An 18,065-nucleotide genomic window follows, 5' to 3' on the forward strand; every position below is an offset into this window, starting at 1 on the left:
GTGATTTTATTCACTGCCTGGCTTCAGTCTTTGGCTTGTCCACACTTCTTACATACTAGTGCACTTCTAGACTTTCTTTCTAAGCATATCAATTTGTTTTCCTCAAAGGAGGCCCCTGTACCCAGCTGACAGGACTTTCAGTTAATCACAGATGGTTGCAAACCACATCGCCTCTTCACTGCCTCCATCAGGCTATTCTCTCGTGTTCTCTGAACTGATCTTATACCACTGAACACCTTTATAGATGCCCATGGGTATGCAGTCCACATCTTTGGCCTCACACTCTAAAAAGACCTTCCAGCTATCTGTGCTCATTAATTTAGCACTTCACTTTCAGAAAATTCTGTCTCAGCATTGCACAGGTAATATATAGGGCTTTGGGATGAACAGGGCCAAGTACTTTGCAGTCTGTTCATAGCTAGATTGCTGTGCATGGGTTAGCCCGGAATAATGCAAAGAAGCGCTAGTGCATACCAATTGGCCAGAAGTCTCTAAGTGTCAGCAGAAAGGATATTTTTTAATTATTTCCAGAAATCAGAAGACTCTCCTGAGTGACTCTGAAAAGCTGTTTAATTACAGGGCTTTCTCCTATGTTTGAAACTAATCCATACTGTGATGCTAGCTGCACTGGTAAAAAAATTGCCTTTTGTATATAGTGTGTACCAGACGCTCATTAGACTTAATATTTTTAAAACTTACATAACAAATAATTGCTATCTCTGAATGCTTTTTGAAATCTACCCTCCCTGAAACCTTGTGTAACATTATTGATATCAGTAGTGTTGGATTATCTGTAAGGAAGAATTTAGTCCAGGTGCTTTCTCTTCAATATCTTCACTGCAACAAGTATTCTTAATTTTGCATTTTTCCTTGCTCAACTACGCATGATTTTTTTTTTTTAAAGAAAAGAAAGTAATCACACCATCTTTTTCTCATGTAAGATTTGCTTGATTTCTTTTTCTTTCTGTTTATTTTAGCTGCAGAATTCCCTGAAAAGTGATTTGTGCCTTGATCAAGGGCCAGACACGGAGAATATCCCAATCATGTATATCTGCCATGGAATGACACCACAGGTTAGTTTGCCTAATGATCTCTAATATTGCTAATATTATCTCTAATATTGGACCGTGTAGGAGGAACCATGTTGTACTTGTCATGGTTTTCCTGCAGCAATACCTCTGTAAGCTGTTTAGTAGCTCTTTTATAGAAAGCTAGAATGTTATTTCTGCCATAAATTGAGAATTGTTGGTATATTAGCACTTTGATAATGAAGTTTGTTTATTCATTTTGAAAGAATTTAAGAAATATGAGAGTCAGCACTGACCCAGGTTTGTTGATAAAAGTTTCCATTTCTGATCTTTAACTGTGCATGTCATATGAATGAAACAATGCATTTCAAAAAATTGTACATACATATATACATATGTATACTCACAGTCTATTTACACATTATCCGAAGCAACATCTTTTTTACTTGATATATTTACTGTCTCATTTTCACAAATCTGAAATGTTCAGCCACCTTCTTCACACCATACAGCTGTGTCAAATTCCAAACCCTGTTCTTGTGAAACCCTACTTCTAAAGCTTTTTTTCTTTCTCTGCTGTTGTCCTGTTACTCTAGTATGTGCCAAAGACTCAAATTACCAAAACCTTTCCATTTTCTTACACAATAGCTGTATTTATTGGCAAACAAGAGGGTTAAGACATTGTGTCTCCCCAAGTGGCTAAGTATATGGGCATAGGTTAAGGTGTTTCTATGCAAATCTTGACAGTAAAACTAATGTTACTTGCTTGTCAAAGACAGATGTGCAAATTATCTAACTCTAAAAAGTAACATAAGCAAAAATGACATAAAGGAAATGGATGTATTTGTGGGAGTGACTGGAGAAACTGAAAAATGCCTCCAGTTTATATAATTTTTTCCTGACTACCTTTTATATTTGCTTTCTGAAAAGGACCCTATTACGCTCCACTTAATTTATGGAATGTGGTTTTAGCCATGGAATTGTCAGTTACATGATATGACTATACAGCAAATGAATCCTCCTAATACCTCAGCAATAAACACACAGCAACAAGGTAGTCTTGTCCTCTGTACCTGGATCTCATCATGAGCTGGAAACATGAGTTTGGTGAAATGCAGATACGATTCTGTACCTCCTTACCAAGTTACACATGCTGCAACTGTGTTGTGTGCTGGCTTCCTTCACTGAGTGCCTTTAATATTGATCTCTAGTGGCACCATGCTTGAGTAAATTATGAATGATGAAGACAAAAAATATCTGAAAATGCCATCCATCAGACTCACTCACTGCATGGGCTGTGGCTTATTTGTCACGTAATTATGTGGTAACCACTGTTTGCCTCCAGGAGTTTTTAAGCTAGTCCTCAGTGTTTGCTAAGGAACTGTGTAATTCACCCGTGAGCCAAAGCCATTACTCTTCATCTTCTGGGAGGGCGCCATAACTGTCTTCTGGCATGTCATCTGTGATAACAACACACTACAGGCACGGTTGTAAATTCCAATTAGAAATTTTAATTATAGTTAAGAGGCAAACAACAACAACAACAAAAAGTCACTTCAATTAGCTCAGTTCAGTATTTACAAGATCAAGAACTACCTTTGAATGTCAGCTGAAGTTGTGTATAAATGAGATAGCAGCAAATAAATGACAGAGGGAAAAAGAGGCAGGGGAACTTTTCTTGACAAGATTATGCTCCTTTCATAATTACAGTGTTGTGTCTCCTTCCCATTACTATGTATTTAATTTTGTAAATAATGATGTTAAAAACAGCCCCCCAGAAAGGCCCATATATAAGTGATAATAAGTGAGAACTTTCTTTAAAAGAGGAGTAGGCTTTTCCTATGTTAGGGACTATGGTATTAACAGGGAAAGCAGTAACAAACATTATTTGGCATACTTCTATGAGATTTCCATTGTACATATAGGATCTCTTGCTTAAGCAGAGCTGCAGCCATTTACGTTTGCTCTAGCATATTGGGAATATTTGAATAAATATTCCTTTTAATCTCTGTGAACTTGCCAGTAACCACAAAAGATATTGGTGAGAGGCTAATTTTATTCTAGTAGTGGTGAAATGCTATATAAAGGGGCTTGTTTTGCCCACCTGCTAGTCCTTATCAAAATAGATTAGTCAAAAAGATTAGTACCCTGATTCAGGACTGCTTGTATGACTAAGGGTTTTGGTGATGCCGTTCTTCGCTCTGGTGCAAAGTTTTACTGATACAGCTATACCATTCACGGGTTTAGAGCTGCCACCATGGAGGGCTTTGCACAGTTGCATCTAGATGTGCATTAATATATCTGGCTGCCAGGAAACATTCCCTCATAGGCAGTTTAAGTTGCTGTTCTTAGTTACTGCTATAGCCTCTCTTCTAAATTGGGTAACTTCCTTCCCCCCCCCAACTCCTTTCAGATGTTCTTGGATTTTCATCTTTTTGCATGGGAAATGGCTTAGATGAGGTGTTTGACATCAAGTAATAGTTTCAGAATTGTACGTATGGCTATTGCTTCCTTTTAGCATGTTTTATACAAGAAAAAAATAATCGAAGTCAACAGAAGGGGAACTGTGTACCTGAAAGTAAAAATTCATGCTCCACTTTTTGCAGACATCATGGAGAACATCATGTGTAGCTTCATCATTAAAAGCACTAGAAAATAGCAAGGAAATATCCTCAAATATTGCAATGAAAGGATCAGAAATAATTTTCCCTGCAATGCTTCAGTTTCATTTTAAATAAACATCAGAATTAGTGACAGTAAGGCTTCTGTGATTCAGATTCCCCAACTTCTTAGCAATCCACTCCATACGTTTACTGTAACTAACATTAGCATATTCATAGTTCATTCCTGCTAGTATCTTAGAGCGCTTTATAACTGTGTTTATTTTGTAGTACTGTTCTACAAATAGAGAAACTCATGCAAATCTTACATGTGGTTAAATAGTAGGATGGAATGGAAAATCAGGACATAATCTGTCTGTTTCCTTAGTCCTCTGATACTACCAATGAGAGAGAATTTCTTTCAGCAGAGTATTTGGCCTGGAAAGACAGAGGGCACTTGAAAAACTAGAATCCACAATTAAGTATGTTTTGTACCCTCCTTCTGTCTTCAGAGAGTGTTTCCCAAGGCAGCTGTATTTTGTCCTGGTCCCCAGGCACTTGGACACTTCAGGAGTTATGATACCATCCACTGAGTAGAGCTATTTACATGTTCAACCAGTGAAAAAACCAAAATCGGTGGCGATCCTGCAATGCGTTCTCATGAATTTAAGGGAAGAATTGCTATTACTTTATCTGTAGTAAGAATGATTTCATTACAAAATGTTGCCCTATAGATTCTGTTGAGAACTTTTTTGTCTTTCTAAGTTGTAGCATTTGAACAGCATAACTTCTCAGTTGCTCATCCTCCCCCAGGGGGAGCAGAATGATGCTTAACTTCCTAAGCATCGCATCCTTCCATCTCTGCCTTTAGTCACTATCTGTCCAAAATCAACACTGTCATTACTACTCCCACCTGTACAGCAACAGACAGTGTGTTGGCATAACTCCCTAGACTCATCAGCAAGAACATCACTATCACACCTGAGCATCTGCTATCACTTTTTGTAGCCACCACGGCTACTGGGCAGCTATTAGACGTGCATGAAGCAAGGCTGTAAGGTGGTTTTGGTACCTTTGGTGTGCTGATGGTCAACCATTTGGAATGCGCTTTTAGTTTATGTCTTAGCCTGTCATATCAAGCCTCTTCTGCTGTGCAGTGCTGCTGCTTCTTAGGATGGCTGAACAAAACTGACTTCTGCAACTATTGAAATACCTAACATAGTAAATGCAACATGGTAAAATAGTTACAACAGTAGCTAGAATAGGTTCCTACTACACTGTTCAGTGGTGGTAGAAATCCTGTTGCTTTAATTGCCCGTGAACAGCTCAGAGGCAAAGCACAACAGCCCACAGTTGTTCTTGGCTGAAGAGACTATGCAGGAGACAGCTGGGGGTGTGAGGAAGCAGCCCCCCTTCAGTGCAGTGCTAGAGGGAAACAGGCAAATTGGGAGATGAGGTGGACTGACAGTAAGGGAGAAAGTGAGAGGAGCTAAATGTAAAGGAAGACAAAGAATAGTAGTGGCAAAACAGTACAAAACAAAGTTCATGTGAGGTTGCTGGATTTTATGAAGTGGTTCATGCAGAGAAGGATAAAGATACTGTTTTAATTCTTGAACTTGTTGAAGCAAAGCTACAGTTTAGTCATATGTTTAGGCCTTAAAGGGTCCATTTCCAGCAGTGCCCCCATTTCGCATGGAAAAGATGGATGGTTGTAGTTGCAGCAAGTACATGGCCCAGGCCTGACTGCGTTCTCTTCCTAATTCTGGGAACTGCCTGAGCCTGAATGTTTGGTGGTGTTTAAGACTGCTGTTTAACCAGGCCTGTAATCGTGAAGGCAGACTGATGACAGGGTGTCACTTGCATTAAAACTACTCCTGAGTGCTAATTTGGAAGATTCTTTGCTGAGAATGAAACACCACATTATTAGAGACTTTATACCATCAGTCAATGAAGTGGTATTTTAAGTACAGATTTACCTTGAAAAGTGCTTGTGATTGAGCGGATAATGGGCAGTTCTGTGTTCTCTTGTTCAATAGCTTCTGGCTCATATATTTCTCAATTTATAAGCAGCTAAACCACAAAGCTCATCCAGGAATGTGAAAGTCAATACAAACCCAGTGCGATTTTAGGAATTCAAGTTGAGGACCAGAGTCAGAAGACAAGATTGGGAGAATTACTAGAAAAGAAATGCAGGTGAGAAGGGACACCCATTCATATCCTTTCATATTCTTCCAAGAGACTGCAGAACTGACACTCACAAAGCGATGACTACAGCCCTACCATGTATGAATTATTGCATCTCTGCTGAAGGCAATGAAAGGAAGTCATGCCAACGAGGAGAGCTATGCCAGTTTACACTGTATGAGACTCTGACCTGAAAGCTTGATGATGTATTCTAAGCATAGCCTGTGAAGTACTGGAAACAGCAGTTGCAAGAATTCCCATGAACTTTTAAAAACCCTTTGTATGATTCATGAGTGCTCCTTTTTAAAAGTTATTCATATGTATTTTTGTAAAAACTATTTTTTCTTCAATGAAACTTCTTAGCACGATGGTTGTTCATAGACAGATATTTGTTAATTTGTAAACAAGAACATATGAGAGTAAAAAATCGCTATCACTTGAAGGCATTTATTTTCCAGTAAAAAAAGATCACAAACACCATATAGTTGTTAGTCCAATTTGTAAAACCCAGGAGAGGGAACAATTCATAGATGTTCAGCAAATAAATATCAAAAGAAAGTAATTACAAATAATTTGAGGGGAAAAAAAAAGAAGAAATTTGTGTTTATTTTAAATGAATAATTTAGACATCTCTAGAGCAAAGTTAGTGTGATCTTCAAGTTCTTGAGACATTACAAATATAAACATCTCAAAATTGAGTTTTAATAGAGCCTTAAGTCTGTTGCATCTTTCTTTAGATTCGTGTGCCTAATGAAATTCACATTGTACTGGACAATTGTCAATGCCAGAAAAACTGGGAGAAGAACATGCTTTATCAGAATGAGTGTTAAGGGAATTTGGAAGCAGAAACAGTAGCCCTCTTAGGATTGGCTTTCTGTGTATGTGACGTATGCTGACCAAGAAGCATTATATACCATTCTGTAAGGATAAATGAATAGATAAAATGTGATTATATGATTTACTACAGGTCAGGCTTTCCATGACACCTTTCCTTTTCCTTTAAAAAAATAAATCATGGAAATAATGAATACTGCAGCTGCTTTTCCTTGACAGTATTGACACTGCAGCCAACAGAGCACCACAATACTGCTGTCCTGAAAAGTTACAGGTAAAGGAGTTTCTGAAGTTTAAGAACAATATATAGCTGTGATGACTCAAATCCTGAGCTGGCTTAAAGATGAATATTTATTCTTTTTTCCTACAGCTGAAAATTAAACTTACAGTGAAATCGTAATTATTCTAGACCAAAAATACAGCATTCTAAGAAAGTACTATGAAATATGCATACATTTCAGAAAATGAGGTCTTTTGTTAATTAGAAGTAGGACCATGTTCTTAAGTGTGCATGTAAAACACACAAGCATTGCAAACTGAGACTCTGTGCAAGAAAATAGTTAACCAAAAGGCCCCACATCTAGCAGCCGCTGATACTAGCACATTTCAGTGGTTGTCAGGGAATAAGGAAAAACAGAACAAAACCTGCTGCTGTGGATCAATGATTGATCCCTCAAACCTGAAAAATCACTGCCCTGAAGATGAGATGTCTACAATAAACAATTTAAGGGAGTCTTTTTTAAGAATAAAAAGCACAGCAGCTGTTTTAACAGCTGTCAGTCACATGCAAACTCAGGGTTGATGTTCATGTTTGTCTTCAAGGTAAATGTTAGATACGTTCAACATGCGTGTATAAGACAGTCTGATCTGACATCTGCTCTGCGCAGTACTGTTTCTTTCTAAGGACCCGCTAACGCATTGGTCTAAAGTTAGCAATTGCCTTGTTTACAATGATTATTTTATGTATGCAGACACATACAGAGTACTATACAGAAATTGAACTGTACAAAACATCCAGTTATGTCTTGCTCCAGGTACTTTGCAGCGAAAAGTCACACCATGTGGTAGGGAGAGTAGTCATTCCTCTTTGTACAGCCAAACTGAGTATGGCATCATTCATACAAAGTGAAGCAGCTGCATCAAGAGAGTGGCAGCTTTGCTGGTCAGCCTGATTCTTAGTGTCCCTGCACAGGGGTCTCTGCTTCTCTTCACATTCTTCCAGAGGCCGCATCTGACAGAACACAGTCAGGCTCATTGTTTTCCTTTGCTTTTTTCATTAAGTCTCATGGAATAATCTAAGCACTAACTTTATGTACATACGACATGCTTTCTGGGAACAAGGGTATTTCCACAGTAAATGCTTCTGGAACTAGAATAGCTTTTTTGCTTGCGCCTTTTTTTTTTTTTTTTACATCTAGGTTGCTCAGTTCAGTAAAGATCCAAATAATAGAGGATAAAGTTACAGAGTTAGTGAAACTGCCTAGCAAGGATGGTTATAAGCATTAATGAATTCTAATTTTTATTTTAAACATATTCTGTGAAGACCTTGCTTGCTATGGCAATTAATGTCTTATATAAGACACTCCTGCTGAGTAGTTTATTGGGGCTATTTATATTTCTGTTAATTTCTTTCAGTGCATAAATCCTGGTTTCGATCATAGTAAAATTAATAGAAACTGTGACCTTGTTTGCAATGGAAGCAAAATCTGGTGTTAGTTTTTTGCAATTCCTTTCAAAGTAAAGAGATTTTTCTGATGTATGCCTGAGAAGCTAAATCCAGTGAACGCTTTTTCAATGTTGCAGCCTCTTTAGAATATGACAGGTGCATCAGGGAGCTACAGAGATGTTTCAGAGGTTTCTAAAACCAACCAGTCCTTCCTTGGCCTAGCACAGACAGACAGTACAACACTTTTTTCTTGGGGATGTGTTGTGGATGAAGACGAATATATCATTTCATGTGGTATATTATTTTTGGTTTTTAATCTTTTTCCTTAAGTTTGATTCTGGCCAAATTCTCATTATTTAATTCAGTGCAAAGTTTCAGAGAGAGAATCTGTTAATTTGATTTCTACTTTTGGAGCAAATTTTGTACTGAACCATTTGCCGTGAGTAAGTTACTTCTGTACTTGCTGTGGTTTGATTCGAGGCTTTCTGTTGATACAGATTCTTCTATATTGCCTACCTCATTCAAATTCAATATCTATTGCCTGGTAGGAGAGATTCTCTTGAACTGAAGAGAGTTGTTCATTCGCAGGTGAACATCAGTGGTGTTGAATTATTAGCTTGTAAAGTACAAGTATGGATGTGATCACTAGGTCCATTGTCTGAGCACAGACTGGTGAGTGATTTGTAGACTGTATTTTGCAACTGACCATAGTCTTTATGATAGTAGGACCAGAGATTAACCTGTCTCTTCATTTTATGAAAGTATCAGACGTAAGGAACGTCATTCTCTGTTCACAGGGTAAAAGACACTTGAATTCAAAAGAACGAGCACAACAGGTCCTTCTTCAGGTTTCAGACCTAGGATAGGTCTTTTGTGTGTTCCACTTCACTGATTAAAAACAAAGGTAAAGAAAAAAAGCTGCAGAACTGCATTATTCTGGATCAGAGGGAATATCTTATACATCCCTCAATTTGGAAATAACGGAATGGATATTGCTGCTTTTTCATTTTTGTGTTTGAAATTACGTAGTGTAAAAACATTGTGTATGCCTGTGAGAATTGAGAGAACTGATCACTTGGAATTGAAACTGCAACCATAGTGAAATGAAATAGTTGAAAAGCAATCATTTTTTTCCCCAAGAGTAACATTGATTTTCTCAGTTGGGAGCATATAGCATTTATGTACTCTTGGATACATGGTTTTGTTTCAAAGAAATTTTTTCTTTGTTTCAATAGGCTGGCCTAGAATTAAAAGACTTAAAAATGTCGTAGATGCTTTTGAAATCTATATTCTTGACTAGTGTATAGGATCACTGCTGAAGGTGTGAATAATGAAAAAGGAAAATATTACTATAAGCTGAAATCAGTGATCTAGCTAAAGCAGTAATCTTGACATTCAAGTTCCAGGACCTGAGTTGAAGTTAAAAAGCAAGAATTCAAAAAGTAATTCAATTCTTTTGAGTGCTATGAATATTTAGGACCAGAAGGAAGAACATTAAGAACTTGAATTACTTGAAAACTTAGAGCCAAGAAGGCTTTAAGAAAACAAAGGTCTTTTTTAAACAGTATTGGCTAATTGATAAGCATTTTTCTGACTGAGAAATGACTGCTTGTTTTATGCAGGTAGATGCAGCAGAGGAGTCAAAGGTAACTTGGCCGGTGCCACAGATGACGTGTGTTTGAAGAAGTAAATAAAAACCCTAACCACAAAATATCACAGGAATAAAAGCAGTTGTCCATAATATGCCGTATCTGTTCAATCATCTAGTCTTCTAAGTAAAAGGGAAATGCTCATCTCAGAGAATGGATAAGGGTTCTTTTAAGATAGCTGTACTATTTTATGTTTTACAGTAGAGGTACTGGTGCGATTTTACATACATTCCAAGATGCGCTAAAAAGATACAGAAGCATAAATTGACCTTTAATGGGAGGAAAGATTGCAAATGCTGATCAGAAGTAATGTCAGAAGGGCACTTAGAAAGCGCTATAAAGACATTCAGTTAGAAAGCTTTTGCCTAGTGAAGCAGGATTTCCATAGAGATAATAGAAACTTCAACTGGCAAAAATTCTTATGTAATTTACTTAGACTTGATAAACTTAACTTTCGTCACATCCCTGCAGAAAAGAATAATGCATCATATCAGCAAAAAATAGTAGTAAGCAAACTTGTGGAGTGCACAGAGAGGTACATGGGGGACCACAAAGAATGCTCATGCACAGAAACAATAGGATTAATAAATTAACACCTCCATTCTCCTCTGTTGTACCATACAGCTCACAGATCTGGAGCTTTTTCAATTTGCTTATTTGAGTTTTTTAAGAAAAACTGATTTGTTGATATTGCTGTACATTACAGAAGGTTTTCCCAGAATTTTTTTATAATAATTTATGAAGTATTTCCGCTTCATGTTTTGTGTATCATGTTACCGTTACCTTGCATGTTTTCTGCATTGCTTTAATTTTTGTACTTGCCTCTCAGCCCTTGAGTTATCCTCTTCATCTTGAATTCTGTTGCCTCTCTATATGACTAAATCCTACTTTAGCATCATTATCATCTTTCTTGGTTATCTTGTCCACTGTTGATATGTCTGTTATTGATATAGGAGGAGAGGGACTGGAAACTTTTTATTCAGCATTTTGTTAAATAGGTGAGGCTGATGCAGGAAGAGAGTAAGTGGAATCTCAAAGGATTTCGTTTTCAGGCTATTTAAAGTTAATGTCTTCTTTTAATTTCTTTGCATTTTATAAGATTCAAATCATGGTTACTGAGCTTGTGATGGTCACTGTAAGAACTTTACTGCCTAGTTCACATTTTTAAGGTAATTTGCCCAGAATATCTGTAGTAAAAAAAATGCATTGAAAATGTAATTGAAAAAAACTATTGTGAGCAAGTGCAGTACCTAAGAATTTAAAATTATCACAGCATTTCAAGCTCTCATGTAGTGTTTTAATTTAGAAGGGATTAGACTTGTTAACCTGAATATTATACAATAGTTCAAAAGTGTTCTCATCTGGGAAATAAAAATGCACATACGTTTTCAGGCAATTTTTTCTTTCTTGTGTTAGAGTATGCAATTTTTTGTATGGATAGTTTTGGCCAAAAGGTTTTTAACAAGTCAGAACATCAAAATATTTAAAAATATGAGGGTGAAATACTGCTTAACTTCTAGATGATAAACCTGGCACTGGATTTTGGGTTCAGATTCTGTGCTTTTCATGCTGGACACTAAGCCGATTAAGGGTAACACTGCCTTTCATATTTGGTTCAGTTCAGGGGTACAGGCTTACGATAGCGTATTACATGCACCCACTGAGCTGGTGCCAAAGGGCTTTGGAGCTAACAAAAAATATAGTGGCTGTTGTGTTTTTGAAGCTGCTGCTGCTGACTTTTGCGATAGTTGGCTTATACACCGCTCTGGGAGCCTAAAGTTGACCCGCTTGGAGATCTCGCTCAAGTACTTTGCAAATGAGCACTACTAGTATGGAGTGATGAGTGGTGTTCCTCACTGTGGGTACTGGACCTGCTGAAAGTCATAAAGGACTGCCGCAGAGGGACCAAATACCTTCAGAAAGGAATACGGCTTGTAGCTCAGCATCAGTGAAGTGGTGTTCACTGGCTTGACGCCATCAGCCATGTCGCTACCAGGGCTGTAAGCACCTCCTGATCTCTTCAACAGTGAAGTGCAGGCCTTAGGACAGCACACCTGTGCTACGCTGCATGGTGCTCCTGCGCAGCAGGGCCCTGCAGACACCCCACTGCTGGGAGCCCATCAACGGGCCATAGGGATGGGATGCTCTGCCTTCCCCAGGGTGGAGCCGGCTTTCCTCCACCGGCTTTTGATGTCCAGACAGATCCACTCCTCTTAGGTCATGCTGTACTAGAGCATTGTTGTCAACAGCGTAGCAGTTGAGAACTGCTAGAAGCCATACCTCCTGTCCATATGTGAAAGCAGTAGCTGCCTCTGGCCTTGGATGTGATGTGACTGGTGAAAAGTGTGCTCCATCTTATTCAGTTATTTCTTAATCATTTCAGTGGTACTTCACAAGTGTCCATGTATTTTTTTTTCTCCTAACAAAACTGTGTTAAGTGGCTATCCTGACACCACGTACTCACAGGACCCTGATATTCCATATGCTACTTTAGTGTTGAGTTGAAATATTTTTTAAAAGTGAAATTAACTTTCCATTTTCTATTAACAATCTTTCTCTGCCAGGTGGAATAGGTGTAAAAATTTCCATAGTTCAGTTGATCTTCATCTCCAAAATATATAGTACAATCAAAAAAAAGGACAGAGCTTTCCTTCACTAAATTGAAAATGTTTTTAATTAATGCTTTTGGAGAAATAAAACAGCTGTGTTGGGTACCTGCAGTGTCTCATAATCTAACACTATTTAAGCATTTCGTATTTTGTAAGTACATTAATTTGAAATAGATCAGAGTTGCATATTATGTAGCAATTACTAGAGTTATCCATATTTTAAAGATGTCTCTTCCCAGTGCAAATTGGCATTTCAATCAGCAGTTTTGAAAACCAATTGTTGCTTACAATATAAATGTAGTAATTGTTGGAAGGTTGTCAATTTAAACATTCTTTTGACTGATGCTATACTGTGTCATTTGTTACTTCATCCGAGTTAAAGTTCTGAAGGTCAGATTTTTGTTTCTGAAATTCTTGACAGTATGTGAATAACTGTTAGAGAAGGTAGTTAATACTGTAGATGGAAGATTCACTTTATAATTTCTTTAATTTTATTGATCATTTTATTATGTCATTCCATTAATTGAAGCCGTCCACTGGCTCATTTAGAATTCATGGACCAGATTCAGTCCCTATGAAGGCATATTTAACTTCCTCTGTAATTACACGTGCCATATTACTTCCACAGCATTCATGCAAATTCTGATCAGCAGTACAGTCTCAGCTTAGTTTCTCTCTAGTATTGTTCACCATTTGCAGAGTAGGGGTTTTTTGCGGAAATGTTTATGGAATGATTGTATCCACAGTGTGTTTCTGTGAACAAGGGATTTTTTTCCTCCTGCTCATTAACCATCATTTGTCCTATCAGGAAGCAGAAAGAATATCAGAAATTATTTTTTCACTTAAAATCTTGACTGAATATTTATGAGTAACTGGAAAAAAAAATCTGCATTGATTTGTAAGCCAAGAAAAGAGCTGTATGTGTCAGATAATTTATTTGAAATCAGCAATCAAAATAGCTCTTAGCAAGAGTTGAGTTCAATCTAAACCTGGTTATATTTAGAGAGTAGAAGTGTTTTCCCCAAAAGAAAATACAGGATACTAGAGACTGTAATTTAGCGTTACTTCAGCAACCAATGTCTAGAAATTAAAGCCACTTGGATACAAATTAGGAATAAGGTGTATGTTCATATCAGAGCAGATGACTGGCCATCATAAGAAGCAGTGACAGTAACTGCTGAAGTCATCAAAGGTGATACAGTTCTGGAAACTATAATTTAATGCAATAAAAGTTATTGGACTTAGTGGTAAGCAGGTGCAAGTATATAGCCTGTGGCATATGGAGGATCAAAGTAAAAAAAAAAATGGTCCTCTGTGGTTCTCAAATCTACTAACATGTCAACTAAGTGGCAATCACAGCTAGTACTACTTTGAATTTTTATTCAATTTAGAATGTACAGTAGAAGAACAATGGTATGCCTTTAAAGAAATTGGGGGGTTTAAACATGTTTTTGTAAGGTAAAGAAACTTAGAGCTTTAAAAGTAGTTGCTAAATTTCTTGAATAATTTGCGGGGTTTTTTTGGGTTTGTGGGGGGTTTTTTGTCTTTTCTCTTAAAGTGTGATTAAGCAAATTATACAGGGATAGCTCTGCTATGCCAAGCCTATCTGCTCAGCTGGCTGTCCATAAAAGCTTAGAGCAATCAAATGAAAAAGCTGATGAATACATTTAAGTTACTGAGATGTTACTAAAATATTAACTTTGTATTTGTTTAGCACTGATTGCGAACATTGGAGCTTTGTTGCTCTTGCTATGTTACAGATGTAGTGATTTATTCAGCATGCATATTCCATTCAGCATTTATTTTTAGTGCTTTCGAACTCTGAAATTAGCCTTAAAATTGTGAGGTCTGCATTGACTGACTCACTAATGGCATCAGTGTGGGAAGGAAAAAATAGCAGTACAGCTTATGAACTCACAAGTTTTATTAAAATAACATGAAGTTTAAATAAAAAAAAGGAGAAAACTGAGATTACCACATTAAACCTGGAACTTCTATAGATCATGCTGCATTTAGTATGGAGGTCTGTGACCAAAGGGCAGGGACAGAACTCAGTATGTAAGAAGGAAAACGTGCCAATGCTGGTAAATCAGAGCTGTGAATTTCAGATCAGTTTGGGCTTTTAGTCAGGTCTTCTATTTTAGATTAACACAGAACCAAATCCTTCAGTTTTTCATTTGTCCTCAAATGTGTTCAAATGAGGAAATCTCCCATGGTTCAAATAGAAATTATCAAATACTATTGCATTAGTGTAACACAATGTGGTAAAAAGGTTTCCTTTGTTATAATGTGCCTGCACAGTGTTTTCACAGTATGGGCATATAGTGGGTACCATCTGACTTCAAAATGTTGCATGATATCAGTGTTATATAAGCATCACATAATTACTTAGTGTTGCTGGCTAGAATTATGACAATGACTGACTAATTCCTTCCAGTACCTTAAGGGGGCCTACAGGAAAGCTGGAGAGGGACTGTTTACAGTTTGCATATACTGATAGGACAAGGGGTAATGGCCCTAAGCTGAAAGAGGGGAGATTTAGATTAGATATTAGGAAGAAATTCTTTACTGTGAGGATGGTGAGGCACTGGAACAGGTTGTCCAGAGAAGCTGTGGATGCCCCATCCCTGCCTGGAAGTGTTCAAGGCCAGGTTGGATGGGGCTTTGGGCAACCTGGTGTAGTGGAGGGTGTCCCTGCCTGCAGCAGGGGGGTTGGAACTAGATGATCTTTGAGGTCTCTTCCAACCCAAACCATTCTATGACTAATCATGTTTTTACTTATTTGTGTCTAATGTAGTCACAACACTAAGTTCTTTCAACTACTGGATTTATTTAAACATCTCTTCAAGTTTATACTATTTCTTGTTAGTAACTATGAATTTGGGGTTTTTAAGAATTTCTGAAGCAATCAGATTGCTTTCTTCCCAGATTGCATTTTTTAATTCAATAAGTAACAGAAGTAATCGTAAGTGTTTGCATAACAATGGACTGCGAGAACTGGGACCTTCTTGAGCATTCAAGGTAAATTTAAATATGAAATGTCAAGTGAGCTAAATGTTATTGTGCCGCAAGTGTGATGTACATGGTTAATACTCTGAAGTACCTAATTTAAACACTTTCAACAGGAGCCATGCTGAATAATCATGGATTAACTGTTGGCTGCAGAATGCCCATTTCTGGCTTCCAAATATATTTTTAATACCCTGTGTAGCTTGTTTTTACCTAAAGTAAAACCTGCCCACTGTAGACTCCATTCATAACTGCACATAAATAATTGGAAGGAATATTGTAATCTTAGAAATACTACCGAGAGGATAATTCTGTAGTTATGGTCACTAAAAGGAAAAAAACCACCACCTACAAGAACTGTGGCAGGTTTGATCTTTATTTCTCTTTGACTTCCTTGGCCTCTTTAAACTTCTAAAAATCAATGCTGATTAACATTTTTGTTAATCAGACAAACACTACCTCTTACGATTCCTCCTGTCCCTCCAACTTTGTTGCTCTCCAACTGTTTGCAGTCATGTGCTTATGGGAGACTATTTCCCAGAATCACAGCATGGTTGAGGTGGGAAGACACCTCTGGAGATCAGCTAGTCCAACCCCCCTGCTCAAGCAGGGTCAGCTAGAGCAAATTGTCATCTCATGATACTTTCTTTTCCTGTTCTATCTGTAGAAAGCAGATGAAAGCCAGCTCATCTTGGGCAAGTGAAGAGCCCCTTGTGTGGGCAAATATAAGTGGCATTGAAATAATTCTGTCTCTTTCTGTATTTGCTAACTCCAAGCCAAGGATTGTGTCTAGCCAGGGCTGAAGAAAAGTTCCTGTCAGGAAAAAAGTTCCATGGTCTCAGGTAGCCATCACTTCCCCAAAAAGCTGAAAGTTCCCCAAGAATTGATATGGATAGAAAAGAAACACTATTACTTGACACCTGGTTTTAGCTCTTTAAAGTGAGCAATCCAAGCTTTAAGGATATAAGGTAATTTTATCCAAATGGAGTAACCCATAAACATGTTTCATCTTTAGTACAAATCCGTAGTGGCTGTGATTCAGTAGTGTATACAACAATCGGGATGAGGCATCCTAGCTGATAATGAAGGACAAACTCTGAGTACTTTAGGCTAACATGACAATGACTAAAGCTCTCATCTCAATAAGACTGGCCCAAGGATTTCAGTCAATGCCTAATGAAACGCTCTCTGGCTAACAGCCTTGAAATGTGGATCAGGCTTTAAAAGTAGAGCAGCTTCAGACAAATCAGAGAGATACTTTGTGTAACCAGGAGACCAAACCCCATGTGCTGTAGAGAATGTAAGGTCAGTAACAGTTTTATTAAGAGAAGGCAGATCACTTCATGTGCGTATTTTGAGTTAATGAAATCTCAGGAAGTTTAAGTTGATTATTGAGGGAAGAAGGCATCAAAATAATGTAAATAAAGAGCAGTAGTCCTGCGAATAGGAAACATTTTGTATCACAAGTGCAAATGGATGCACGTCATCTAAGAAATGCTAATTAGTTAAAAAGACTCCCTTGCAAAAACGGGCTTTGTGCAGAAGATTCAGGAGTGCTTAGGAAGAGATGCTTAGGGAGAGGCATCAGAATTTGACCTCTCCTACTCCAAGGTGGAACAGCTAAAAGAGAACCGTGCATTAACATACATCAAAAGGCTTGCTTAGGAGCAGTTGTGCGTGCGTGAATTTCTGATCTTACAATATGGAAGGACTTTTTCTCCAGGTTTGTAAACTAAAAGCTGAATCAGTGATGGGAACACGTTGCTTTCACTTCTCTAATGCACAAACAGATGGGTCCACATGGACTGAGATTGTTTTTCTGCCCTGTCTTCAAAACATTTTTCTTCCCTTCAATGACTACAAGCACAAAATTATAATAAATCTCTACTGTCAGATCTTAACAGGTCAGATTGCGCTCAACACCATATCGGGATCAGGTACATCAGTCTGATTTAGTGTCTCAGATGAGGCTGTCACCTGTCACCTCAGCTTTCCCATTCATCTCCCAAGTTGTTCTTTGAACATTGCAGGAATAACATTTTCTGGTACCTGCTTTTAGGGCTGATGTGGTTTAGTTCACAAGGAAAGGGCTCTGTTGACTTGAAGCAGACCACGAGATTTCATCTGGAACTTCCAAGAAGTTGGTAGTGTAATTTTTAACTCTCCCAAGTTTATTTCCTCATGTGAGACTGACAAGTATTGGTCACAGAGTGAGTTGTACTGGAGATTCTTTGACAAATTGCTCCCCTGCTATTCTGCTTATTAGGATAATAACAGCGTTTTCTGAAGCATGCTGAAGGAACTAACTTGTAGTTAGTTGTGGTTCTGTCCTCCAGATGCATACCAGGGAAGGATCTGGACCAGCAGTTTGTTGACTGAAAATCTAAGATTTTACTCCAGTTTGGTTTTGTTTGGGGGGAAAAGCTAAGCACAGTTAATGTGGCTTTGAGTTAAATTTAGCTCTTCAAATGCTCTTTTGTGGTTTT

The 18,065-nt window shown here is 37.8% G+C and overlaps 1 protein-coding gene across 5 annotated transcripts in view; it reads left to right on the top strand.

The window, feature by feature from the left end:
* Nucleotides 1-18,065, top strand: part of GALNT18 (polypeptide N-acetylgalactosaminyltransferase 18) — a 336,920-nt gene that overhangs the window by 287,070 nt on the left and 31,785 nt on the right. For all 5 annotated transcript variants that reach the window (XM_054827877.1, XM_054827880.1, XM_054827881.1 and 2 more), the window contains one exon: nucleotides 978-1,073. In XM_054827877.1, the coding sequence (XP_054683852.1) occupies nucleotides 978-1,073 (96 nt within the window). The remainder of the gene's footprint in view (nucleotides 1-977; nucleotides 1,074-18,065) is intronic.

This window comes from Grus americana, chromosome 5, assembly GCF_028858705.1.
Source record: "Grus americana isolate bGruAme1 chromosome 5, bGruAme1.mat, whole genome shotgun sequence".
NCBI classification, from domain to species: domain Eukaryota; kingdom Metazoa; phylum Chordata; class Aves; order Gruiformes; family Gruidae; genus Grus; species Grus americana.